At 39.6% G+C, this 26,176-nt stretch overlaps 1 protein-coding gene across 7 annotated transcripts in view; it reads left to right on the top strand.

The window, feature by feature from the left end:
• TAFA5 (TAFA chemokine like family member 5) overlaps positions 1-26,176 on the top strand; it is a 439,512-nt gene that overhangs the window by 99,024 nt on the left and 314,312 nt on the right. For 4 of the 7 annotated variants that reach the window (XR_008235715.1, XR_008235714.1, XR_008235713.1 and 1 more), the window contains exon 2: positions 7,883-7,969. The exons of 1 other annotated variant lie outside the window; for it this stretch is intronic. Coding sequence is in view for 1 of the 6 variants with exons in the window: in XM_052790407.1 (XP_052646367.1) it covers positions 7,883-7,969 (87 nt within the window). In the remaining 5 variants the exon portion in view is untranslated. Of the gene's footprint in view, positions 1-7,882; positions 7,970-17,408; positions 17,858-26,176 lie in introns of those variants that run through there. 2 more of the 7 variants (XR_008235717.1, XR_008235718.1) reach the window with 2 other exon arrangements.

Below are 26,176 nucleotides of genomic sequence, written 5' to 3'. Positions count from 1 at the left end.
CTTACTAATTTCCTTAGGGTGTATCTGACAAGACGTAGTAGCACCATCTTCATGGAAACAGCTGGATAGACATTATTTTCCTGAGAATATCACCAGTTATTTTGTTATTGTACTTCTTCCTGTAGACTAAACTATGTCATTAAATATATATTACTGCACATGAACATAATTATGACTCTTTAATCATTGACAGTGCAATTAATTTTTTTTTTAAATTCACTGAAATTAATACTAGATGTGATATGAATTATCCTTCCTTTCAAGACAGACTCAACAATTTGACTCACATAAAGTTTTGCTATCAACTTTGATTTCTTCCATTTTGCTGAAGCTGTAGTTAAGTTTTCGCTAAATTATTATGATGGGACAAGAGACAATGGGCGTAAATTGAAATACAAGAAATTCCATTTAAACATAGGAAATTTTTTTTTTTTAACTGTAAGGGTGATTGAACATTGGAACAGGTTATTCACCAAAGTTGTGGCCATCCACATCCTGACAGAGGAACAGTCCTGAGTGACCTGCATCACCAGTTGACCCTGCTCTGAGCAGGGACATTTGACTAGATGATCTCCAGAAGTTCCTTCTAACCTCAACTATTCTGTGATTCCGTGATTCTGTGAAATTAGAGGAAATTATCTGTGTTTCCTAGTGAAATGAGGCTACGTGAGGCAGTCTCATGTTTTCACTGAGCTTCTGTGTGATAATTACGAGTAATTCCCCAGATTTTTCCCATTCATTAGGCTCTTGTTTTTGGAGTGGAAGTCAGAAAAACTGTGTGCTTCCCCGTAGTCAAGCACAGACACAGAACAAACCAAACCAACTAACCAAAAATAAAAACCAAACCCCCAAAACCCCCATAACTCCAACAAAAAAACACCCCACAACTAGATTTCTGACTGTCTTTTAGAATTCATTTGCCAGACTGGAGATTAATGCAGTCAATGAAAATAAGACCTTTCACAGGAGAGAATGAATTTGCTTTGCTTGTGCCATTCTCTAAGATCTTACCTCTATATGTTGTTGACTATCTGTTAGCTCCTGGTAAAATTAGCACAATGCTGCTCATGACCAAATGTCAAGTAACACTTTATGATTTTTTTGTTCACTGAGTCATCATCATCCCCTTTGCTGGTTATGTCAGTGGTGGTTGTCCATTTTAAGTGAAGCCATCCATTTTAACTGATACAGTTCTAAGACTCCTTTTTTTTGATTTCATCTTCCTATGAGGAATGACAAGTACTATTGTCTAAACCATCACAACTAGCTGGGACTCCTACAGCTTGCCTAGCTCCATATGTTCATATTTAGCAGCTTAACTTTCAGTTTCCAGTATGGGATTCCTGTGGCTTTCTTCATTAGTGTTTGGCCAGGCACTCCACAAACTTCACAGTAGAGGGCCCTTGCTAACATCTTGTAAGTGGGCTCTCTGGTACCCGCTTTTATCTTCAGTAGTCTTTCTTTCCAGATTTTTTGAAAAGCATCCTGCAGGTTCCTACACATTCTAGGCAGAGGTTCATTTTCTCCTTGAGTGAGGACTTTGCTCCATGCGTGCACTTCTGGAGTTGCCAAACAGTGCATTTTTTTTAATGAATCCTTTATACAGTAACTTCTAAACTGCACATAAATATAGCCATTCTACTAAACTGTACTGCAGTGAATAGGAATTGGTTGTATAAGGGGCCATACTCCTTCATAGTGGCAGGTATGTAGGGTGCCATTTCACATAGTGAAAATACAGTTGTTGATACTATTATGGCTTTTGTACAATTTCAGATAACTGAATAGTTTCTCCCAATCAGCTGTATATCTCTGGGGACAAAGTAGAATAAAGAATACAGTAACCTGTTCTAACCAGATAGCATGGTCTGATCTCATTTTTACAAAGCCGTTCCAGAGGGGATTATATCTCCAAGAGGGTGCTCCAAGTTTAAAGTCTTCCTTTAGTCCTTCATTAGAAACATTTCCTCCACTCCTGTTTGACTGTTTAAACGCTGCATCCCACCTGGAACTAGGAACTATTTAATCCTATTATTCTTTTGAGTGCAGTTCCAGTTATCTCTATCCAGTCCCTGTTTCAACAGTCTCAAAAGAAATGAAAGGAGACAAACTGATGGTACAGGACACCAGTTTGCTGTCTTTTATGTGACATTCGTTTGGCTTTTATGAAACAGAATGATCTATACTTACCATATTGAATCAGAGTATGGTTTTTTGCATGTGCAAACGTAAGCACATCGCTTACAGTAGCAGGCAAAAAACCCTTGCCCTGGACTTGGGAGAATCAGAGAAAATTAAAAGCTATTTCTGCAACCTAACTGAGCACCTAAGCTCTTTAACAGCAAGAGTCTCTGTTTCTGTAATCTGATAACTTTGCTAATGTACAGTCTACCTTCATGATTTTTCTATTATGCAATGGTAATAAAAATGATAATAAAAATTACCCAGAAGTACCAAGGCATTGCAGTTTTCTGGTCCTGTAGTGAAGGTATGATAGGAACTTAAATCACATCTTATCTAAATTTGGATCTTTATGTAGTCTTATAGGGAACAGGTATCTGGTCCCTCAGAATAGGACGTTCCTTAACATGATAAGGTTGCTAAAGGTAGACACCTCAGGAATTTCCAGTCCCACTAGGGTTATGTCACTTTAAAAGCATATAGAAAGAACGGAGGAAGGGATGAAAGGATGACGGAAGAAAGAGAAAGACATAAAGGGAGAGAGAGAGCTGATGGGGGAAGGAGGGAGGAAGAAAGAAAAAGGGAAAGAGTAAGAGTAAGAGAGAAAGAGAGGTGGGGAGAGTGGGAGAGAAAGAGGAGGGAATAAGGGATTCTAGAATAGGGGTTCTTGGAGAATAAGTGATCTGAATAACTTTGTACCATTTGTACAGTGATTAAATATATGTGTTAGACAAATGGATCTGAGGACACAATCTAGTCTATCCTCTTATGTGAATTAGGATCGCCCCTAATGGATATTTATTTAACTTGTTCTTAAACACATGTTGAGATGTGGATTCCCTATCAAAGATAATCTGCTCCATCATTTAACTATCCTGATAGCTGGACTCTTTTCAATTAGCATCTAATGTAAATCCCCTTTGCTATACTGGTAGCTCTAATTAAAACCAGGTCTAATTTGTTTACTTCTTTCTTAAAACATGAAGCCACAAACTGAGAAAAGTGCTGTTATTGGAACTTCAGGAGTGAAGTTCAGGAGACACTACTTACCTTGTCTTTTGTTTCTGCCAATGAATTCCAAAATTATATGTCACTTCATTGCAACGATATTGTATTTTTCGGATCACTAGTCACTTTGTGACCTACTACCCCTTCATATCCTTTTCCATTATTTATGCAGTTGTCCTCTATTTTCTCTTTTTTAATTGTTTAGCATTTGAGGAAAAATGTAATGCCTATGCTTCACCCCTGGCAAAATGAAAGACAAATTGCTGTGTTCCTGATTCAGAAGAATCCTGTTATCATTTGATCAGATCTCTGAATTCATTAAAATGAATCTGAACGATGGCAAATCCATATATATTTATAAATATCATATATTTGCATGATTATAATATTAACTTTATAAGCCAGATTCTGTTCTCTGATATTCAGGGGTAAATACACTTACTGCAGTTGTCCCTCCAGATTTGACCTCATTAAAATTGAAAATACTGTATATGTCTTATTACAGAAATAGTTTATCCAAAAGGAACTATGCAGGGAATACAGCTAGCCGTTGGTTTTTGGTTTTGTTTTTGTTTTTTTTCTCAAAACCAGACTTCTCTGTATAATGTAACACTTTACATTATCTGAAGGAAAATATTTTGGTATCGAAATCATGTTCTGGATATGATGCCTCCTGTTCTGAATGTGATGATCAGGGAATTCTTTTTCACTGCTCTCATATATCAGAACCAGTTATGGCCCATATAACTGTCATTGTTTCAGTAACCTGCAAATTTGTTGCCGTAATGAAGCTTCCCGATAAACAAAGTTATTTTTATTTATTAAGTCAGCGGTTGGATCTACAGCTGAACAGAAAGGCTTATTGTGTGAAGATCTGAGGTTATATGTAACATATTTTGAAATGCTGTATATGGACAGGAGAATATAGTCATGGTTACAGCAGTGGGCAGGAAATCACAGTTTTGAGTCTTGGCTGTGCCACAGACTTTCTGTGTGACTTTGGACAAGCTACTCTTTGTGCATTAGCTAATAATACTATCTCTATCTCCCAGGAGTGTTGTGAGAATACATTCATTAATGTTTGTAAGGCGCTTGGATACTATAGCGATGGGGCCATATAAGCACTTAGAGAAACAATCCATTTTTGCAACAATGTGCATCTCCCTGACTAAGGCCTTTTTTGCTGGAAGTTTTTCATAGATGCATGTTATGAATAAATCTACTTTATAATGATACACTGAGGTTAAACTGCCTTTTGGATTGCAGTTTCACTTTAGTATTCAGAACAGGTGTAAACAGTCATAAGTTTGAAAGCTGTTCCCAAGGAAAGAGAATAGAATTTTTATAGTCAGACATTTGAATAGAAAAGAGACCTCTCCTGATTCATCTAGTTCAAAACATGGAGGATTATTTACATCTGTATCTGTCTCGCAAATAGTTTATTCTATTTTAAGCACTTCTCATTACATTGTCTAAAGTACCTCCTCAGGCAAGTCATTCCATTGCCTAATTGCCTTTAAAGTTAAACAGTTTGCTCAAATGTCTACCCTGTTTTTTTCCTTGTGGATATAAGCTGCTCTTTCAGTCTGTCCTTTCTTTCTGAAATAACCTTCACTCATATGTGTTCAGTTCAGACACACAACACAGTTATAGCAGGTTAACAAGGTATTGCTTTAGAGCTGATGGGAGGTAAATTGGTAAGCCACTGTAATTTGATTTGATAATTTGCCTGGCTGAGTGCTGTACAGTATTAAAATCTGAATATGGGACTCAGCACCAAGGAGAAGGAGAAGAATATCCAATATTCCCAAGGCCTTTGTGAGGACTTGTTGGTGAGAATAGGGGGAATAGGTGCTGCAAAGACTTCATAAAGGGTTTTGTTTTGTTATAGCTTGTTTTGTTTTTATTTGCAGAAACTAGTGGCAGCAGACAAATTATGGAAGTGAGGGATTTGAAAGAGTGTGAGCAGTTCCTGAGGGCACTGAAGAGGGCTCTGCAGTTTTTGAGGCTCAGGAAACAAGATATCTGTTGTTCATCCGTGTATAACTTTTTAATTTGGGGGCTGAGGTCAACCAAATTTCTCAGAGAGACAGGAGCATCAAACATAAGTTTCAAAAGGTTTATGAATATAGGTGATCATTAGAAGACAGAGACCCTATAAATGTCCCAATGGTGGGAACAGATACCATGTCCTCTCCTACCATATTAAATGTAGAGGATCAACATGGTCTTAAAAAGTATCCAACTGTAGGAAATCAGAGCCTGCAGTCAATTACAGGTTGTAAACATACAGGAAAATAGGCCTCATTTGTTCCGGGGTTCATAGGATTGCTTGTTACTAATTTGCTGTTTGCTGTGAAACCCATCCCTCCACTATTGTTGTTTGAATAGGTACTGAATAGGATTGCTTTTAATAAAGTTCCCCATATGAGTGATAGCGGAAATGCTTATCAAAATGATGGCTTCTCAGGATGAATATTGTTTTTAAGCTATGGTTAGACTTTCCCCACAATGCAGGAGAAGAGACCTTTGTCATTATTTTTTTTTCTCTCTACAAGTATTGGGGATTGAACGAGGTTGATATTATCCTCTATTATACACATATATAACATATACTACTCTGAACAGAAGAACTAAAATTGAAAGAAAGAAAGAAAGCACACTATTGCAGCATTGTACAAACTTATCACCAAAGGAGCCACAACCATCAACTCCTAATCTTAACTTGGATTCACAACCATCAGGCTGCTCCCAACCTCATGTATTGTATCCTGTTGTCTGGGTTTAGCTAAGGACTCAGTGCAGCCATCTTTTCTTTCTGTTTGTCAGTAAATGCAAGACCTGTATTAGGGGATTCTTAATCAGATTTCCAGATTTTGGAATATAACTAACTCAATGCAGGTTTGAATAAAAAAGTATCAATAACGTCAAGGAGAGGAGGCGTCATTAACAATTGTTAATGAAACATTATTTTCTCTCAGTTGTTTTATACAATAACATGTCTTTTCAACTTTTAGTTTATTCATGTTTCTGTTTATTAGGCATTATTTGAGTAAAATCCTTCATTACCAAAAATTTCCTGTACAAATATAAATTCATAGTAGGCTACTGCAGTGACAATAAATACTCTACCGAAATATTCAGGAAAAAATGTAACTTGAAGGATTACTTTTATCTTCTTAAAAAATAGGAAATATTTTACATTTTGTGTCAAACTAATCCTCTTTGATACACTGTATGCATCACACAAAAAATAATTGGGATGATAAAAATTAATATAGTTTGAAAAAAACAGTTTAAAAAACCAAAAGATGCCTGTTTGCAAAACTCAGTTCTGATAGTCAGCCAATTAAAAAAGACGAGCACCACGACTAGTGGAAAAGTCAAATTTCTGTTAAAATTTTTTTGTCCTATGTTGTGTCTGTCAAAAGGAAGATACACATCTTCAGCAGTATATCTGGGAAAGGAAAAGAAAACAGTTAAACCTACTCAAACTATTACAGTTGCATTACTATGTTTTAATGACTGGCTTCTTGAGGATGTTTTTCTGTATGAGAAGCAGCAGGGTACGTTATCTGGAAAGGGTAAGGCCTTTTCCTTATGGCAAAGTAAGTAAATTGCAGCTATTTCTCACAGTAGGAGGTCATTGGTCATACACTGATTCTATCCACGTTGATGGGACAACAGTATTGATAAACACCTTCATACCTATGGCATGTCTTTAGGATTGATGCCAGTTGCACATGTTTACATCAACAGAATAACTTCTTCCTTGCAGATCCCTCAGGCAATACTTAATATATAATTAGATGCTATCTTGCTCATAGTATCTGATATTTCAGTTTACTACATAAAGTACACACCTGCTTCTCATATCTCCTCTATATTGTTCTGAAGTGATTATGAAAAAAAAAATTTAAAACCTAGTGGTACCTAATGGAAGAAAAAAAATCTGTTATATGTAGGCAAAGAGAAGAAAACAATACAAAATGTTGTTGGCATTCCAAATAAACCTAAAATATCCTATTTAACCACAACAATTATTCTAGTTAGTATACTGTCTTTTGCTAGTCCCTTGTTTCTAGAAGTAATTGTCATGTGTTTTGGGAGTTCGATTTGTTCTGGTTTTATAGAATTCCATTAGTTTTCTGTAAAAAAAAAAGATTTTTTTTTTTCTCTGGCATTGTTTCTTCATAAAGGAAAAAAAACCACAAAGCAAGCTGTGGATCCAACATTTGGTGGCATTAGATTTTAAGTTTTTATTTAACACAGTTTTACTAGGAAGGCTATAACTAGATAAGTGCTATGTACTATACTATATCTCCTTTATAGGGAAGATATGAATACTTAACCTCTTTGAGAGGAGAGAGGGGGGGAGAGAGAGACTCTTTTACCAAGTTTCAGTTATGTCGGATGCAGTTGGATGTGTTTGGTTACCTTATACCTGAAATGATGCAAAAAACTCTTCTAAAATCAGTGAAGGTCAATTTTATGAATACTGTTCTCAGCATCTTAAAGTAGCTGTTACGCATACAGTAGGATGGTTGTAAGGGGAAATGCCCAAGTCTTCAATTCTAAACCTTCAGGTGTGTGGGCTGTTAGTCCCCCTAATGTTGTAGTTTATTCTGTGTTCATTTCCTGTTGCATTTTCAGAAGTGATTTCAATTGAATCATTTATGGTTCTTCCATTCAGATTATAACAGCTATTTTGGAGCGGATAACCCTCAATGGCTGTATATGAGACATTGCCCGGGGTGCTTCCAAGATGCTTTTGAGCTGGGTAAGGAAATCACTGAGTGTTGACACATTCTCAAAGCACTATGGCATGGATTGAAAGCATATAGTTTATAAACTGTGTTACTACCTACTATTCTGTGTATTATTGACAGAATAGACTATACCAGTTTCCTCTGAAATGTTAAACAAAACCAAATAAACATTTTTTTTTGTAAAAAAAAAGGTAACAAGTATTTTAAACAATTAAATACAATATCTAATTTGTATGTGGTAATTCATGCATACATAAAACTTTAATTCATCATTACCCACTTCTGATGTGTCTACTTTTTCTATAGTAGCCATTCAATGTATAATATTATACTAATGTAATGTCATAATATTACCATTATATTAGTATACTGGTGAGGTAAACCATACTCAGATTTTTACTGTGACTTTGGGGTCAAACCTAACTGTTTCTGTGGGCATGGCTTAACCAATATGCTAGTTTAAGACTTAAACTCACATTCAAGCTGTAATTCCTGGATCACCCCTTCTATCTACATATTACCTTACACACTCTTGTTCAGTTAGGAGAAATTAGCTATCATGACTCATTTGCCCTTTCGGATATGGACACAGGCAACTAAAAACATACGGACTAGTGAATTTGAACCCGTGCATGAAGGACAGTGTAGACATGGGGTGTTGGTTTGGGGCTTTCACTGAGTGTGCATTAAGTGAAAAAATCAGAGAAAGCTTTCTGTCTCTTGTTCAAAAGCCTGCTGATGAGTATGATGATCAGGACAGTCCAGCACAGGTGTGATGCTAAAAAACTCCCAGGAGCTGGCACAAAGAGCATTCCATGATCCACTTCACTCCTCTATTTAAGGTTAAGCAATGTCCAGGGAGAGTGAATATTCTGCTGTAGAGAAGGATGTTCTCTCTCTTACAAAGTTTTTATAATGCTCTTTGTAATGTTTTATCCAGCTGAAATCCAGCCGAATCAGCTACAATGTCTCCAGGATTTTTACAGAAGTTAGTTCAGGCTGTGCACTCTCACTAGCTTAAGTTGCATCTTAAAGATAATACTGCCCTATGTGCCAAGGGTGTTATTTTAATAGCTAGCATTTTGTTAAATGCCAAAATCGTAGATGCTTAATTTGATATTGTAATTAAAGCTTTCTACTTTAAAACAATGCAAGCACACAGAAAAATGGTTCCTATTAGAACAGCACGATTCAAAACAAAACCAAAGAGATGTTTCCCTTTAAAAATATGCTTTTCACAAAAAGTTTTGTGGGAAGCTGCTATACAGTGGCTACTTCATTAACTGTAGTAAACTATAAGCTGCCTGATGTATCTGGTAAATAGAGGAAATAAACTTGCCACAAAAACAAATAGACAAGCAAATAATAAATAGGCTGTGCATGCAAGGGAAGGTTATATTAATCTGCAGTTCTTGCCATTATCCCACCCTGGGTGTACATAGATGGGCCTCCAGTGTGTTAATTCCACAGAGTCCAGTAATAAATCTCAGATTAGCTTGCAGTAATCCATTTTCATCCTACTGAACAAAATATTTCTTATACCATTTAGTATTAACTGGCCATATCTAATAAAAGCTAGAGACTGGCTAATAGTTTTTTTTTTTCTCTTTACTATCAAGTGAACTATATTATACATGAATGGCTTGTAAAATTATTGGTTTATATTTCAGAACGACAAACAAGTCTGTGTTCTAAGATTTAAGATTAAAAATTTAAAAACCATTTTCTCCTTTACTTATTCAAAATTTTGGAATGAAGTCCTGAACACAGACCCAGAAGAAACTTAATATATAAAATTCTGGGCCTCCTGTAACATCACAGTCCGATGCAGGTGTAGGTTTCTTGAAAACATGAGAGTTTTCAGGTTAAAAAAAAAAGAGTGCCATAGTGGTAAACCCATTTTAATTTATACTTAAAATGTAATAATTGTTCATTTTGTGCATGTAACAATTTTCAACTGTTTATTTGAGGCTTTCAATAATTTTTAAAGCATCTGCACTTAACATTTGTCTGAAGAATATTTGTTTCCCCTCCACTAGCTTGTTAGCAACCAAAGATTACCTCTTCCCTCAGTAATATCACCCAATGTGCTAAAACATTACAGAGGCTATCGTCATCTCCTCTTCATATGTTCAGAACCTGTTCTAACTAACTGTGGAGGTGCCTGGTTTGTTCTGGATATGCTCCATTTTTGCTGCAGCTCCCTTTCCTACTTACTGCAGTAAGAATCGCTAATGGAAAAAATTTAAAATGTCCACTGTGGCCTGACTTCATCTCCTGATCATTTTTTGCGACACCCAGGTTTTGAGGTGGAAAGGCAACAGCTAAATAAATGTAAATAAAGTTCTCTGGTTAAAGTTCAAGCTATAGGTCAAAGAGCTTATTGGCTAAGTTGCCAGCGTGTATGAGTTTGTATAGTAAAATTCACTCCTGTAGAATTTGGATTTTTTTTTTATTTTCCCCCTCCACTAAGGTGGAGGAAGCAACAAAACCCCCCAATATATTAGCTTATTAACTTTTCCATACAACACTGCTATTGGCCATTCTATAAAGGTTTGCTGTGCCTTGACTCAGAGAGTCACTGCTTATTCAGCATGGCTTTCTCCATGGATCTCATTTGCAATTAAGAACTTATTCACCGAATGTTACAGCATTTTAGTTGTGTGCATTTAGGCTAGACCCTCAGGAATTGATGCTGGATCGTAACTAAATTCTGTTAATTTCATGTGTTTAATCATCCTGGTTATAACACAAATCCTTTTTCTAAAAAAGGAGTAAACAATTCTATTTTGAGAAGTGTTAAAAAATCCAGATGATCTTAAAATATATAAAAAGTAAAAATATGAGGATAAGCCCTCTCAATTTCATTGTGATTTTTGTGAAGAGCCCTATAACTGTTGGAACATGCAAGCCTATGCCTTGCCCACCAATCTTAATTGTGAGTTTCAATAGTTGCATGCTTTCTCTGAATTATCATAGAATCATAGAATCACAGAATGGTTTGGGTTGGAAGGGACCTTCAAAGGTCATCTAGTCCAAGCCCTCTGCCATAGGCAGGGACATCTTTCACTAGATCAGGTTGCTCAAAGCCCCATCCAACCTGACTTTGAACAATTCATTATCATTTCAAGGCAATAATCTTACCACTGGAGGCAGGTAGAAAGGTCCTTGCGACTTTCTAGCCTCTCTCCTTGAGATTAGTAGTTCTCCCCCTGGATGTAAATGCCTACCTATTCAGGTCTTTCTAGCTGAGTGAAGGCGTATTTTGAAAACAAGAATAGATGAAGGCCATAAACAAACCAGAAAAAATTGGAGGTGAGAAAGGATGGGCAGACAGACACTGTAGTATTACAAGTTCTCCATTAAAACATGTGTGGTTCTGTCAGTTTAATACTGAGTTTCTTTTTCCCCTCAAATATATAAAACTATACATAGGCAGCCATAGCGTATGTAATCACGTATCATAGAAATTAAATCACATCATTTAGAAGTCTCTTTCTTCAGACATGAGAATATTTCTTCTTGAACAGGTTAAGTGAAAACTTGGTACATCTCATATAAAAAAACCCCCCATACTCTGGAAGGCAAGAATGAGCTTCGGCACTGCAGGTTCTTCACACAGGATATGCTGCCCTGGCTCCCTCCTCATTGGCAGCTCGTTCATTACAGCTCATGTATTTTCTCTTATGCATACTGGCACTAGTTCCTTTGGATCTGTACTGGTTGCGAGTACCATCAGTGTAGGAACTGGATTTTTTTAAGGCTCTAAATTGTGTAATCCCAGATGCGTTGGGGTTTCTCTATGTAGAAAATTCCCCAGGTCATGATGCTGTCATTGTTCTCAGTAGGAAACCTTAATTGCAGAGCTAGTTGGATAAGAGTTGGATTAGCTGGCAGAGTGTTGTCTGGAAAATCTTTCAGCTGTACAATGTTATCGCTTCCGCTACGTCCCCCCGCCTCCGCCCCTGAGGATTCCTAGGCTACTGCATTTGGTGAGATACATATGTTTTCCCCAGCTACAGGAGCTGTGAAGGGTTCCTCTGGGATATCTAAGTATAAATACCTAAGTGTGTCTTCAGTTGCTAGGTTATTTTTAGTCAATGGGTGGTTACCAAATCATCTATAATTGTGCTGTTAAATGTGTCAGAGCAGCTACTGCAAAGCTAGGTGCTCCCTGTAACAGGTTGAGTGTATAAGGTAAAACGAAAGAGGACAAAAGCAACATTTCAGAAGTGACCTGTTTAAAGGTTTGAATTATATAAGGGGAGATTGCTTGATGAGCAGATACGAGGAAGATGATCCATGAGCACAACATGGATGGAGGAGCATGGCAACACAGTTTGACTATACTACCCATAGTACCTTTGGCTGGCGTATTGTGTCATTTCAGGTTTGTGTTTTGGGGGAATTTACCAGTGGTTCAAGGGATCAAAGTGATCTTACACAGAGCCTTTCACTTCTTCTTAGGCAGCTCCTATACAGCCTTTGTCAGTAGTGGCCAAAAGCTATTACCAACTGGTGACTGCTATGTGGGAGAAAGCACAATGAGTTCCCAATGGGCAACTGTCCACATGACATGAACTGCTGGCTCAGTTCTTTATAAATAGAAAAGAGGAAGAAAATCATACCTGAATAGAAAGTCATTAAGGCGGTAGGAAGAAGACAAGAACAGCAAAATAATACAAGTGAAAAGCAAAAGGAAACAAAATGATTTAAAAAAAACGCCAAAACATCAAAAGTTCTAAGTAGACATGATGCACTGTAGCAAGGAAATTGCATGTTTGTTATTCTAAATTACCTAGGCTGTGCTATCCCTTTTATGAATCTGCCAGGAGGAGAAAGAACAGGAAGCAGGGTTTGGTCTGTCAAAAAATTATTGAAGACATAATAACATATCACCTAATTAGGTAAGTGAAGGAAAAACAAGTGAAAATTTTAGGTGTTCATGGAAGGAGATGGTCAAATGGATGTGTGTTTGTGGTTCGTATTGCAGCTGCGTCATGTCATAAACCAGAGATTAACAGAATCTCTTTAGAGATTAATTTCTACTGTAGTGGCACTTGCCCAGCATCAGCTGAAGCTCAGTGATAAAATTTTGAGGACTGCTGTAGTGGTGACTAGCCCAGTAGCAAAGAAATGTGAAGCAGCCATTGGCATGCAGAGAACAGAGGGGGAAAAAAATACTTAAAGGCTGCAAAAACTAATTGGTGGAAATATATCCATCTGTATTCATTACTATATATTCAATATATCATCTATTTTGGTTAGATTCAAAATGGAAAGAGATTTATAATGCCACTTCAGGCATATTTGAAGGATGAACTGGGTGAATTTCAACAAAATAAAATGTTAAACATAGCATCAGGAGAAACGTTCCAGCTGAGAGAACCGCTGGGCTGGAATAATCGCCTCAAGTGACTGGTGACAGACTATTGCCTGAGTAACTCAAAAGTAACAAAAATGAAATCCAGTGGGCATTGGCAAAGGTTTGGTCTAGATAACCTAATAATAGATATCGTCTGCTCTGTTTTTTGTCATTCAAAGCTGGCAGTAATTTCCAAATTTATTAGTGAAAATGGGCTAACGTCATCTCTTGTGCTACTGCATTTAGATCTGCATTGGCCTTGCATAATTTGGGGTTTTATTACATGAACAGGAAGAAAACAACTATGTGAAAGGTGTTTGACACAACTGAAAATACTAGGGGCTTAGCTATAGGTATATGGAATACAATCTGAACATGATTGTGTTCCAGGAATTTTAGCATGTGTTTATTTATAAAATATCTCAGTAGTGAAGAATAAATCTTCTAAAGTTTGGTAGAATCTTTTCACACAATTAAATGCAGAGTATAGATAATATTTTTAAACCTCTAGAATTGAGAAAAGGCTGCTGACTTTGCTACAGAGTTCCAGTTTTAGTAGTTCTGTAGAACTATATTGAAGTTTTGGTAAAAAGAACAAATGAGCTGTATTTCCAAAAGAGAACATACATTTGGAAACTATGATGTGCTTCATTTTTGTGCTGCTTTCCCATAAGGACTCAGAAAAACTTGTATCTCATACACCTTTGCTCTTGCTCCTTGATCATCAGGAAAATGCATTCCTTACTTCCTCACTACTTTTCCTAGCTGCAAGTGTCTTCTGTATTGGAAATGTCTTCCAATGCCATCACCATCCTTTACCAGCTTTCAGGTGCTGAGCATCCTTCCCTTAACATTAAAACGCAACTGAGAGAGTTCCTGTGGAGCGGTTCCCTGGCAGGAGCTACTGCTGGGACCACAGCCTTTTGCCTCTATATTGCTGGAGATGTATGGGGTCAGAGCTCTGGCAAAAACCTGAAAATTCACAGTGAGATAGTTCTGTAAAGCTCTCTTGGCCTAAGCACCTTAAAAGTTGTTTGACGGGTGCTATTCCATTAGGTGGGGATGCAAATCTTAATAGGCTGAAAGATAAGGGGGGAATTTTTGTCAGTGGCATTTACTCAGAAAACTCTTCCAGAGAAGTCTACACTGGTAACTTGAGATATCTTTAATATTTTATAAATCTTTATGCAGGTGACAAGTAAAGAAATTGAAGATGGATATTTTTGAATAGGACTCACCCAATTTGAAAGGTCCAAAGCTATTTAGAAAACACAAAAAACACAGTGAACCATATTTAGTACAGCAAGCGGCGTTGCCAGGTACCACTGTCCTCTCAAATGGGAAGTCTTCTGGAATCCCTTGTTGCTATGAGACTAAATATCTCTGTACAGTGTGAGTGCTGAACCAGATTTTGCTCCCACTTACACTAGTGTGCATGTAGAGTGACTCTCCTGTGGCCAGGAAGCACAGTGCCGCATTCTGATGTCTTGCTTATGAAAGGGTCTGATCCAAAGCCCGCAGAAGCCCAGGAGTATTTGTCTAATTCAGAAGCTCAAAGAAGTAAGACTAGTTTAAAATGGGAGAAGGGCTATCATCTTGCACCTCAAAAGGAGCAAGCAATTTGGGGATTTTGACCCATTGACAGTGGGTCTTCTTGTGCTTTTAGTTAAAAAGGGAAGTAACGTGTAAAATTTTTCATAGGTTTTCTCTCCAAACTTAGCATGTTCAAACTGAAAGATACATATTGCTTTTGCTGGACTAGATGAACCCTTAAGTTTGAGACATTTTTAAAATCCACTTACCTGTGGACTTAAAAGCTGCTATGTTGGCGGGGGGGGGGGGGGGGGTGTTTGAGTATAAAATGTGTGAATTTTCTTTAGCTACTTGGCACTTTTTTCTTTCACCCAAAAGACAAATAAACAAACAAAACCCAACTTGAACTGTGCCCAAGCATGGCCAATTTCTCAGCAAAGTGTGCATTTCAGAATGAAGGATTTACAGTGGAATATCTCTAGTGTAGCTGTGACATTGCTTTAACATTGCATTGCTGTAATCTTCAAATATAGTAAATGCAATAAATGGGTTTATAGGGATTTGTGTGAAGTTTAAAATTCAGAAGATAGTTGTTTGTAATGTTTCTCTGCACTATCAGTGAAAAACCAAAAAGCACGGGGATGAACTTAACACACATCAACATCAAGGGAGATGTTTACCCAACGAAAATACTGGTCTTTTATTAATCTGTCCTTCCAAGCATCTGGAAACCCTCCCGGGTTTTGTGTTTTGTTGGGTTTTTGTTTTTGTTTTTTTAAATTTAGAAAATATTTAAATATTACGTATTACAAAAAATAACATAAATGCAAACACATAACCAAAGAGCTATTAAAACAAAGCTTTCGGCATGCAAGTATTCCCTTACTTGGTTTATACCCTCCAAACTATGGATGCGCTTTCATCTCTATCCCGGATAAAGTGGGGTAAGGCATCGGCCATCGGTACGTTACTCTCATTGCTAACGTAGAGCAGTAAATCTGCAGCCACCCTGAGGAGCACAGCAACTTTCAGCTTGGCGCGGAGCTGCACGGCGGGGAGGACCCGCCGCCGGGCCGTTCCGTTCCGTGCTGTTCCGGGCCGGGCCGGGCCAGGTAGCGCCGCCCGCCCCGCCGAGGCCGCCCGGCGCTCCGGCCGCCTCCTGCCCACACCTTCCCGCAGCGCTGCGAACCGCAGCTGCCCCTGCCCGGTCCTCCGCGGCTTCACCCTCATCTGCCCGCCTTAGGCGCCCGTCGGTCGCACCCCGCCGACACCCGCTCGCCCGCCGCCGGCCCGGGTCCGCGCTCCTCCCTCCCCGCTCCGCGGCGCTGGGGGCTTCGCCCCGCGAGCCGGCGCAGGCCGCGGCGCCGGGCAGGCAGGCGTCGCGGAAGTTGCGCGGGGCAGCCGGCGGCGTCTGGAGGCGAGAGGCGCGGAGCCGCACCGCCTCCGCGGGCAGAAGGGCACCCGGGCGGCAGCCCGGCCCAGGCAACCCCCTCTGCCGCCCGAAGAACGCGCAGCCGTTCCTCCTGTCTCCGCACCGCCCCACCGGGCCGCCGCCAGCCGCGTGTGCGGCGCGGAGCTCGGTGCCCTCACCGGGCAGCCGCCGTCCGTCGGGGCGGCCCCCGCGGACTCCCGGGCGCGGAGCGCCGCGGCGCCCCTGCCCCCGGCCAGGGCTGCAGCGCGTCCCACAGCGGCGGGGCCGAGCGCGCAACCCCCGCGGAGCGGCTCCGCATCGCAGCACCTCCCCGGCCTTCCCCCCTCCCCCCGCCCGCCCGGCTTCTCCGCGGCAGCCGGCCGCCACGGCTGGGTCCTTCCCCTGGACTGGGAGGGCGGCAGCGGAATCACAGCCTTGGTCTTTTTTTTATTTATTTATGGCATTCTTTCATTTGCGCTCTTGTTTTCCGTGGGGATGGCTGTAACGGAGGCATCAACTTGTAGGCTGAGCGGGCTCTCGCCGTAGCCCGGCGCGGCTGCTCGCAGGGCGCTCTGCGGTGCCGCCGCCGGGGCGCGGCGCCGGGACGGGGTCGACCCCGCGGGCGGGCGAGGGAGCGGGGCCGGCCGCGGCGCCCGGGGGAGCTCCCGGAGCCGCGCGACGAGGTGCCCCGGCGGCGGAGGTGCGAGCCCGAGGGGAGGCCGGCGGTCTTCGCGAGAGCGGCCCCGCGTCCGGCGGGGAGGGCGGGACGAACTGACCCCCCCCCCCCCCCCCGCACCGGAGATGGATCTCCGAGCCGGGGGAGGAGGAAAGGGGGTGCAACAAATTGCCGCCAGCCGGGCGAAGTTGCAGTAAAGAGAGATCCCTCCCTTCCCTCCCCCCGCTCCCTCCCCTCCCCGCTCGCTCTCTCCTCCCCGAGCCGTGGCAGCGAGCAGCGGAGCGGCGGCCCGACGAGCGAGTGAAGGAGCGAACGCAGCAGCGAGCGAGCGGCGCCCGCAGCCCGGCGATGCTGCAGCGGCTCCCGCGGAGCCCCGGCGGGGTGGGCCCGGCCCCCGCGCGCCCCGCGCCGCCCGGCGGCGGCGCGCCCTGAGCGGGCGGCGGCGGCCCCGCGCCCCCGCGGCGCAGCGGGCGCTGTTGCGCAACCCTGCCCGGCGCTGCCGGCCTCCCTGCCCCCGCCGCCGGCTCGGCGCGGCGCGGCTCGGCGCGGCTCCCGCGGAGACGGAGCGCTGATTCATGGGGCCCCGCGCCGGCTGCCTCGGCCGGGAGAGCGCGGCGCTGCCGGTGCCGCTGCCGCTGCCCCTGCCCCCGCGCGGGGTGTGAAGCCCCGGCCCCTCCTCCGCAGCCCCGGGCTCGCCCGCCCTGCTCGGGAGTGTGGTCCCTGCCGGGAGCCGCCGCGCCTGGCGCACAGAGGGAAGCGTTGATGCATCGCTGTGGAAATTCATTGTGTGACTTTCTGGGTATTTACTGAGTTTCAGACCGAGATGCAGCTCTTGAAAGCTTTATGGGCACTAGCAGGAGCAGCGATCTGCTGTTTTCTTATCTTTGTCATCCACTCACAGTTTCTTAAAGAAGGTAATTATATCTGCATGTCTACATACCCTCTTCTTTAATACTAAGGGCTTTACGAGGTGCCTTAATTATTTTTACTGTTTCCAGTATGTTCTATTTACAGCAGTGCTTCCACGCTATTTTTCCTTTCCGCTAAAGCCTGCTCATTTTTGTTCCTTTAGATAATAGGTAGCTTTAGACTTACATTCTTGGTAAATGTGTATCTGTATGTGTGTATATATATATATATAAAAAATCCGTATGATGTTTGTATTCAGTGTTTTAGCCAATGTCTCATTTCTTTATGGGGCATGTATCATGTATAGAAAATATTTGTTGCTATCAGATGACCACAGAACAGTAGTCATCATGGGAGTATTAATAACCCAAAAAACCCTTAACAAGTAAACGTCTTATTTTTATACCAAATCAATAGGCATCCTTTCCCTCTTCCTTGTTCAGTACGTTTTCAATAGATGGCACTAAAGTTCTATGGAAAGGGCAGGGCAGAGCAAATCCTGGGCATTCAGCATCTTCCTTCTCCTCCTCGCTGCCCCAAAACTGGAAAAGGCCTTTGCATGGTTTCAAGGCTCCTGTTTTTTCCACCTTGTGGGCAGAAAATTGTGATTACAATTTACTACAGAAAATAGTTTGGATTGTGGGGCAGGCTTGCTTCTTTTTCTTCCTGTGTGAGTTAGGTGGAAAAAAATATGTTTGATTAAGTGGATAGAGGAATTTTCTTGGGGAGTAACCCTTGTATTGCTCTTTTTGGGGGGTTTCGTTTGTTTGTTTTCTTTCCTTGGGAAATTACTCTTTTTTTTTTTTTTTCTCCCTCTGCTAAAATAATGATTCCACTGCTTATTTGTAAAGCAAACTGTAGTCTGAGATTCAAGTGTGAATCCTGAGAGATGTATATATATTTGGTGGTGTGTGGGAAAGCCCCATGCTGTTCTTTAAGCAGTGTTAACAAATATAACACAACAATATGGGGGTTTTGGTGAACCTCTTTATTCTCTTTTGGCATTGTAATATAGTTGAGATTATAGCTGCCGGAAGAAGGAGCCCAGCTCAGCTTGGAGTGCTGGCTGCGCAAAGCATGGAAAAAAACTTTCATGTGACTGGGACAAAGTTTCACTCAAGACTGGGCAAAGCGACAACCTTGCAACCACTGAAGTATAGCTACTGGTTGTAATTTAGTGTCAGTTCACAAAAAAGCGCGAGACTGTACATTTTCACAGATCTTTTCTGAAATGAATAAACACCGATTTGCCTGATTTGGTTAATTAAGAAGTGTTATCCAGATATCTCCAGTGCCAGAGATTTCTCCTTTAAGAAACCTACCCATGCTTTAATTGCATTGTGCCTCCCACATAGTCACTTATTTAACATTCTTTTAAAATGCTCGGACTAGTGTATTTATATATCTCTGTCTAATGAGATGACTCGTTTTGAGGAGATTTTGCAGAAGGAAATATTGCCAGTCATTTCAGGCTATTTTTTGTCAGCATTTGCCGTCATGCTTTTTTTTTTCCTTCAGTCTTTCACTGCTTGATTTTGAGACCTGTGTTACTGTAAATAATCCATAAAGGAAGAAGCATTTTGTTTCACTTAAAGTATTTCTTATTGCATTGTAGGAGTAGAAAGCTAGCAAATTAATGTATAAAACCAGAAACCACGGCCATACACTAAGGACTTCAACATATTTTGCATTGCTTCTCCTCCAGCAACTATAGCCACTCTTAGTGTGGACTGCAGAGAGAAAACTGAAGCTCTTTGGCTTGCCGGATAACTTAATTGCATCAGCTTGTTTATATTTGTGAACAAAATATTTCTGCTTTGTTTAACACTGAGAACTTACTGTAAATACAGATTGAGTATATTGGGCTAGTTGTCAGCCTGTTCTTGACGGGTACTAATCTCCACAATAGCATTTTGACCCCTTTTGTATAATTACTTCAGCAGTGTATGTATTCCTCCCTGTAGTTTCAATAATGACACTGAATAGTTTAGTGGAATTGATTGGAAGTCTACATGGTATAACTGAGTTTTTTCTTTATGAAGAACTTCTAAAATATGCAATAAAAAATGATTGGTTTAAGCATTATATATTCAAATGCTGGCGTCTAAGAAGGAGAAATGGATAACAGAAGATTTAAGCTATATGTTGTAAACCGTTTGAAAAAGAAAGATTTAGATTTCTTTTCTTTTTATTTTAAAACTGGGGGGGGTGGGGTGGGGGGTGTTGTTATTTTCAGTAAGAAAACAAGGGAAAGAAGTGTGAGGAAAGGACTAGCAAATCATTTAACCATATGCCTACCACATTAGTTTACTAAGTAAATATGTATAAAGAAGAATACATGTGAGATGGCTGTTACCTTACCTTCAGAAGATTTGAAATTCTTTTCTGATATCAGAGTTAGCCCTTTACATTAAAATTTTATAAAAAGTGAAGAATGGCATGTCTCATTGCACATAATGTTGTCAGACTGTTGATTTCCTGGCAAAAAGATTAATTTCCCATCGGAGCCTAGTGAACTACATGGGCTCATTGTTTGTAACTCAGCTGTGTGGTCGAATTCCTAAACTAAATGCTTGGACATTTTCATTTGATTATTTCTTGTGCAGAAGGATACTTTCCTGTAGTCCCAAAGAACAAACAAGTAAACCACCAGTTTGCCTAGCTTGATCAGATTAGCTGATAGCACGTTATCTCCTGAGACAATTTGACAGTACAAGCTCATACACCAAGCATCTCTTTTGTATGCAAGACAATTGATTTAAGAAGAATGACATGTACTATTAATTAAAGGTCTGACTTAATTTATTAATGCACAGTCTTTCAATTGTTGCATGTTTTGTAATATTTACTGCTTATTATTTTTCCAGAAGCAGGTCTTAACAGAAAACTGACATAATCTTCACTTCTTAAAACATCTCAAAATGATATAACTACCACATGTCTTTTTCTGTATTCATTTTCCTTTTACTCACTTGGAATTAGAGATGTTACCTGTTATTTTAAACTCTTATCACCTATTAACACAAGATATTTTTATCGTTTCAGTGGTACCGCATGGCTGTAGTGTGTAGAACTTTCATTACATCCAGCTGAAACTTATTACCAGAAACAAATCCTCCTTCAGTCACGTTCATAAATACGAGATTGTGTGTTGCAACAGTCAACTGAGAGTTTTCACACTGTTAATTTTTCATTTTAGTTCCTATTCTGAACTTAGATTTTTCTCTAAGTAGCCCTGTCTTAATTCTTAAATATTTTTATATACATTCTTAAATTAAGGCAGTTTAGTAGTATCATTACATTACTGTCGTTTAAATGGTGTTGAGAAACAATGAATGCTTGTTCTGAGATGAGTGGGAAAGAGCTGCTTAAATGTCTATTTTCATGAATATGTTTTTTTCAGGAAGTGAAGAAGGGGTGACACAGGGTGCCATTTTTCCACACTTAGGCTTTTGTGTGGAAATACAGGTCGTCCTGTGGCTAATCCTTTCCCCTATGTCCAATCTGTCCTTCAGTGTTTCTAAAAGATGAATAGAGCTGTGAACCCAGAAAAGGGTATTGTGATATATAATTGCAGTCCCATGCCTGTCTGATTTTCCTGCAAAGCAATTTAACATAGTCTAGTCAGCTGCAGTCAGTATGAAGGGGTGTTAAAAATTGAAATATCCAAAATTTTTTGCATACACCATTGAAAATTCGAAGTAAGGGATTACATTCACTACTCATGCCTGATTTTAAATAATTTGTAATCTATTATTGTTTAACACTTTTTTTCAAAGAGAACTGAAAAACACTGAGTTGATGTTACACACATTAATTGTGGGAACTCCTTTGCCCCCAGGCAAGTACGCTTTTCACCTAGTAGAACATTTTAACCATTCAGACACAGTATAGTGATGGTGAAAGGTAAAGGATACAGTTTCTAAATGTGTCTTTGAACCCCATGGAAAGTAGTGCAGTTAGGGAGTAACTTCAGAAAGGTACGTATACATTGCAGCCAGGGTGTGTTACAGCCCTGGATATACTTTAGAGCTTTTGTTTATCCTGTGATTGCTCATTAAGAAACTGAAATGTCTTATCTATCAAGGGCGATTTAATATTTTGAATGGTTTATGAGATTAGGGTGGTATGAGCCTTGTTTGGAGAGGGACTACACAGAAACATGGATTCAGTCTCAAGAATCTTACTTAAAGTATAGAGGATTGGAGTATTCAGATCTCAAAACCACATTCTTAAATCTGTGGGGTAGATGTTCAGTAGTAAGCTGTGTAAAACTGGGTGATTTTCTGTTGGTACGCTGCAGCAGTTAAGTAGTGACAAGAGAATTCCAATACTTCTGTTATAAGCAGATGATTATGGCTATAAACCAGAATTTTAGTATCATTTGTGCAGATTTAGTATATACTTATATATATGAATAAGGTCTCTGTTTAGCACATTTTTCATAATTAGAATTTTTTTCTGCCTTAGGCAAAAGTTAGCAATTATTGGTTACACTCTTGTTGGCACTTCTCTGACAAACACAGTTAGAGGAATTAGTGTCAAAATAGCAAAAAATACTGCAGCACTTTCTTTAAAAGAATGCATTTATTACACATAATAACTTGGTTAGGTTTTATACTTAATAGCTTTATTTTGTCACTTTTTACAGATTTAAATATTTTACCCTGCTCTAAAAGTATGGAAAAAGTTTTATGCACATTTTTGTGGTTTTAGGGTATACATTTTGACACTGAAAATAATAAGGAACATTATTCTATTTAGCTGTGTAACCCCAGACAACTCTGCTACTCCCCTGTTATATGCTTGAAAAAGTCTACTGACAGTATACCCAAGATAATTTTTTTCAGAGCTTTCTGTTCATATAATCTGATGGCTTTATAAAGTTGGTTTGCTGCCGTGTAAAACATTTTGAGGAAAGGAGTTGTTATCTTCCAAAACTTTTTGAGACTTTGGCCATCAAAATTTTCCTGGAAAGTATTTGAATGTGACTTACTACGACAGATAATATTGCCAGCCTTTCATTCCTTTAAAATTTATTTTTCTTTTATCTTTTAAACATTAAAAAAAAGAGAAAGACTTGAAACAATTAAACTAAGTTAGAAACAGAATTGCTTTTAAGAATGTGGGGAAAAAAGGTTGGGTTTATGTTAGAGTTGTTTTTTTCAGTTTGCCCTTTTATGCTTAACCTGTGTCTCAAAACAGTAAGATACCGTGCATACCAGATGTGCTGCATATGTTACCTATATATAGTAAAACTGAGTTGAGGACAGTGTGTCCCAGCTGTAAATTTGCCTGCTTTTAAAGGGTTTGTTACTTTTAACATACTGTAGTATTAATTCTTTTCTCCTGTTTGTCTTCTATATATATTTTTTGGAAGGGGTGAGGGGGGTGGAGAGGCAGATATGAATGAGATTATTAGAGCAGCACATCAGGCTAGAGAGAGGCACAGAATGCAGAAGTGGAAGGTTTATTTTCCCATCCAGGAAACAGATTTGGCAGTTAAAAAGCCCTAAGCTTGAATAAATGCTGCACAAAGAAAATGTGAAAGGTAACCAATCTGGAGGTTTTGTTTGCATTTTTTTTTATAGTTTTATGGCAAATAAATAAAACTAAGAAGACAGTTCAGTGGCCATTTGATAGGGCACATCAGGACTGCAGAAAAATGAGAAAAGGTCCTGCTTTGAGATAAAGTAGCTTTGTATTTGAAAATTTTTTATATTTTCAGAGGGTTTTTTAAAGGTAAGGTTAGAGAAGTATAGCAGTGAAAGGAAGCTATGCAGACAAAAGTTTTCAATAATTTTCCTTTCAGGGAGGGGAGAAAGATGTTCTCTGTCTGGCATCTGCTGTGCCGGGATATACCAAGAGGGGGAGTCTTAACAGTTTTTCTACCCGTAGAAGGTAGCTTTGAAATAGTCTTTGGTTTTGGGTGATGAAAATGAAAGACGCATATGTCTTCACAGGGAAGTGCACCATACATGATATAAACCCCCTACTTTTCCTGACTGAGCAACTTGAAAAAAGGAATTAGTAACAGATTTTCAGTAGCCTTTTTACGACTGCCTGTTTTCATGCCTCAAGAGCACAAGTGAGGAATTATTGACCTTTCTCAGCATTTATCAGCACTACCTGTCCTTAAAGGCAGTACTATAGACTGATGTGAGTCACATCATACAAAAATGCATGTTTTTTATATCTGTTTACTAATATTTATTTTTCTTGTTTCTTAGCAGGCATACACTGTATCAAATATAAAACTGTAATAAAACCAAGACACACACAATTGAGATTTTTTTAAACTGAATTTAAAAGGGGACATTGAAAAAAAAGCATGTGTTTAGAGGTCAAGAGTTCAATATTGTATTGGTAAGAAAAGCCATAAATGTCTTTAGTTCACTAGTCAAAATACAGGTAAAATTATTCTCTTCTCATATATATTTAAAAACAACTTTTTATAATAGTATGAGGAAAAGAGGCAACACAAGTTTTTGCACTAATGATAACAATAGTATTTGTCTTCTGGTAGTATTTAGATGTCCCAGTTGGAAGCGGTGGCTCTGCCGAGTATGACTGGCCAACTGTAGTGTCTGTTCATACAAGTCCAAGCCAGGGATCTACTCCATACAGTATCTGGATTTTAGCAAAGATTTATTTTGCTCAGAAATTATATCCTCTTGCTACTTACAACCCATAGTGATAGAAGGTTCTGTTTAATAACAAAATCCGATTATTTGCCTAAATGTGCTTTTTATGCTTGTTCTAGAAGTCCAATACAATATAATAAATCTGCCTATTCATTATATTTTACCTTTGGCACTACATCAGTTCACAAGTAAATGCTAGTCAGAACAATAGATCCTCCCACTAATTGTTGTTATTCTTGTGAAAAGCAATGAGTAACGTGCTTGAAATATATCCAAACAGCAAATTAACATATAAATAACCAGAAAAAAAATAATGTAATGGATCAATACCTATTGAAATATTTTCTAAAAGCAGATGCTGTGCTAATGTGTGTTTTCATGTGAGTGATTTATTATTTTTGACTGTATGGAGGGAAGTAGAAGATTGTGTTGATTCGTCAGGTGAAAAATTGTGTTTATAATAGACCAGTATATTCTGGATCCCAGCTTCTTTCTAACATGCCACGAGGCTATATGGTATTCCAAAGTCTAGATATTTAATTGCAGTCAAACATGAGGAAAGATGTAGGCCAAATTAAGTGGATCCACAGGAGAACAAAGGGAATAACTGCAACCTTAGAAGATATGACCTAGAAAGAATTACTGAAGAGACTAGAGTTACTGAGTTTAGAGAAGAGATTACTAGCATGATAGGAGTTTTCAGTGGGCGAAATTGTGCCTTAAGAGTAACAAACTGTTCTTTCTGTAAAGTGGGAAGATTACAAGAAGCAATGAGTGCAAACTGATTTCAGGGAGATTTAGGTTAGACATTAGGAAAGGCTGCAGCAAGGCAAATTTGTGCTGTGCATCAGGGAACGCTTGCCAATGGCAAGAACAGTTAAGCACTGGAATAGATTTTCTTGGGAAGTTGTGGAACAGGAGAGTTTTATTTCCAGTTTAAAATATTATCTGTTGGGAATAGTATCATCAAATTGAAGCAGACAGGCAGACTAGATGACTTCTTGAAGTCCCTTCAAGTCTTATCCTCCAAAATGTGCGCTTACCTGAAACTTACTTAGAAAGGTGAAAGATATTTAAATGTCTGACTTTAGGGCAGTTTTCTGTTGAGAGCTGAAGTGAACAGGCTCATGAGAAGTTCTGAAAGTATTCAGATCTGAAAGTATTCAGATCATGCCACTTTTTGAGTTGCAGATGTAATTTACAAGAAAATAAAGGAACAGAAAATCTTATGATTTATGTAGTTAAAGATCACTCTTTTAAGTGCTGTTTACGTTGCAAGCTCTTTAGGAATTGAAGGTGTCCTGAAGCAGGGCCTTGCTCTGTTCATTCTTCTTCATATACAAAGAGCAGTGAAATTAGAATATTCATATCATTCACTTTCTGGTATTTCTTATGGGGTGAGGATTTGGGTTAAGGATTGTTGAGCTCTGCCAGTCTGTTCTTGTTACCTCAGCACCTGGAGGACTTATCTCCAGGTGGCCCTATGGCTGCTCTCACCTCTGGTATGGGAAGCACAGAACTAGCTCCACGGTAGGGTGAGTTACAAATGGCTTCAGAGAGGTTCTCTGTCAACCTGTGCCTGTTTGGTGCTACAGGAGATTAAGAGCTTTGTGTTTGTTGCTGTCTGTAATGGTGTGTACCTTGATGCAATACTTTCCAATTTTTATGATATCTGTATGG

The sequence above is a fragment of the Harpia harpyja genome, chromosome 6, assembly GCF_026419915.1.
Source record: "Harpia harpyja isolate bHarHar1 chromosome 6, bHarHar1 primary haplotype, whole genome shotgun sequence".
NCBI classification, from domain to species: Eukaryota; Metazoa; Chordata; class Aves; order Accipitriformes; family Accipitridae; genus Harpia; species Harpia harpyja.
The sequence above is the reverse complement of the archived record's forward strand: the minus strand, read 5'-3'. Positions and strand labels throughout refer to the sequence as shown.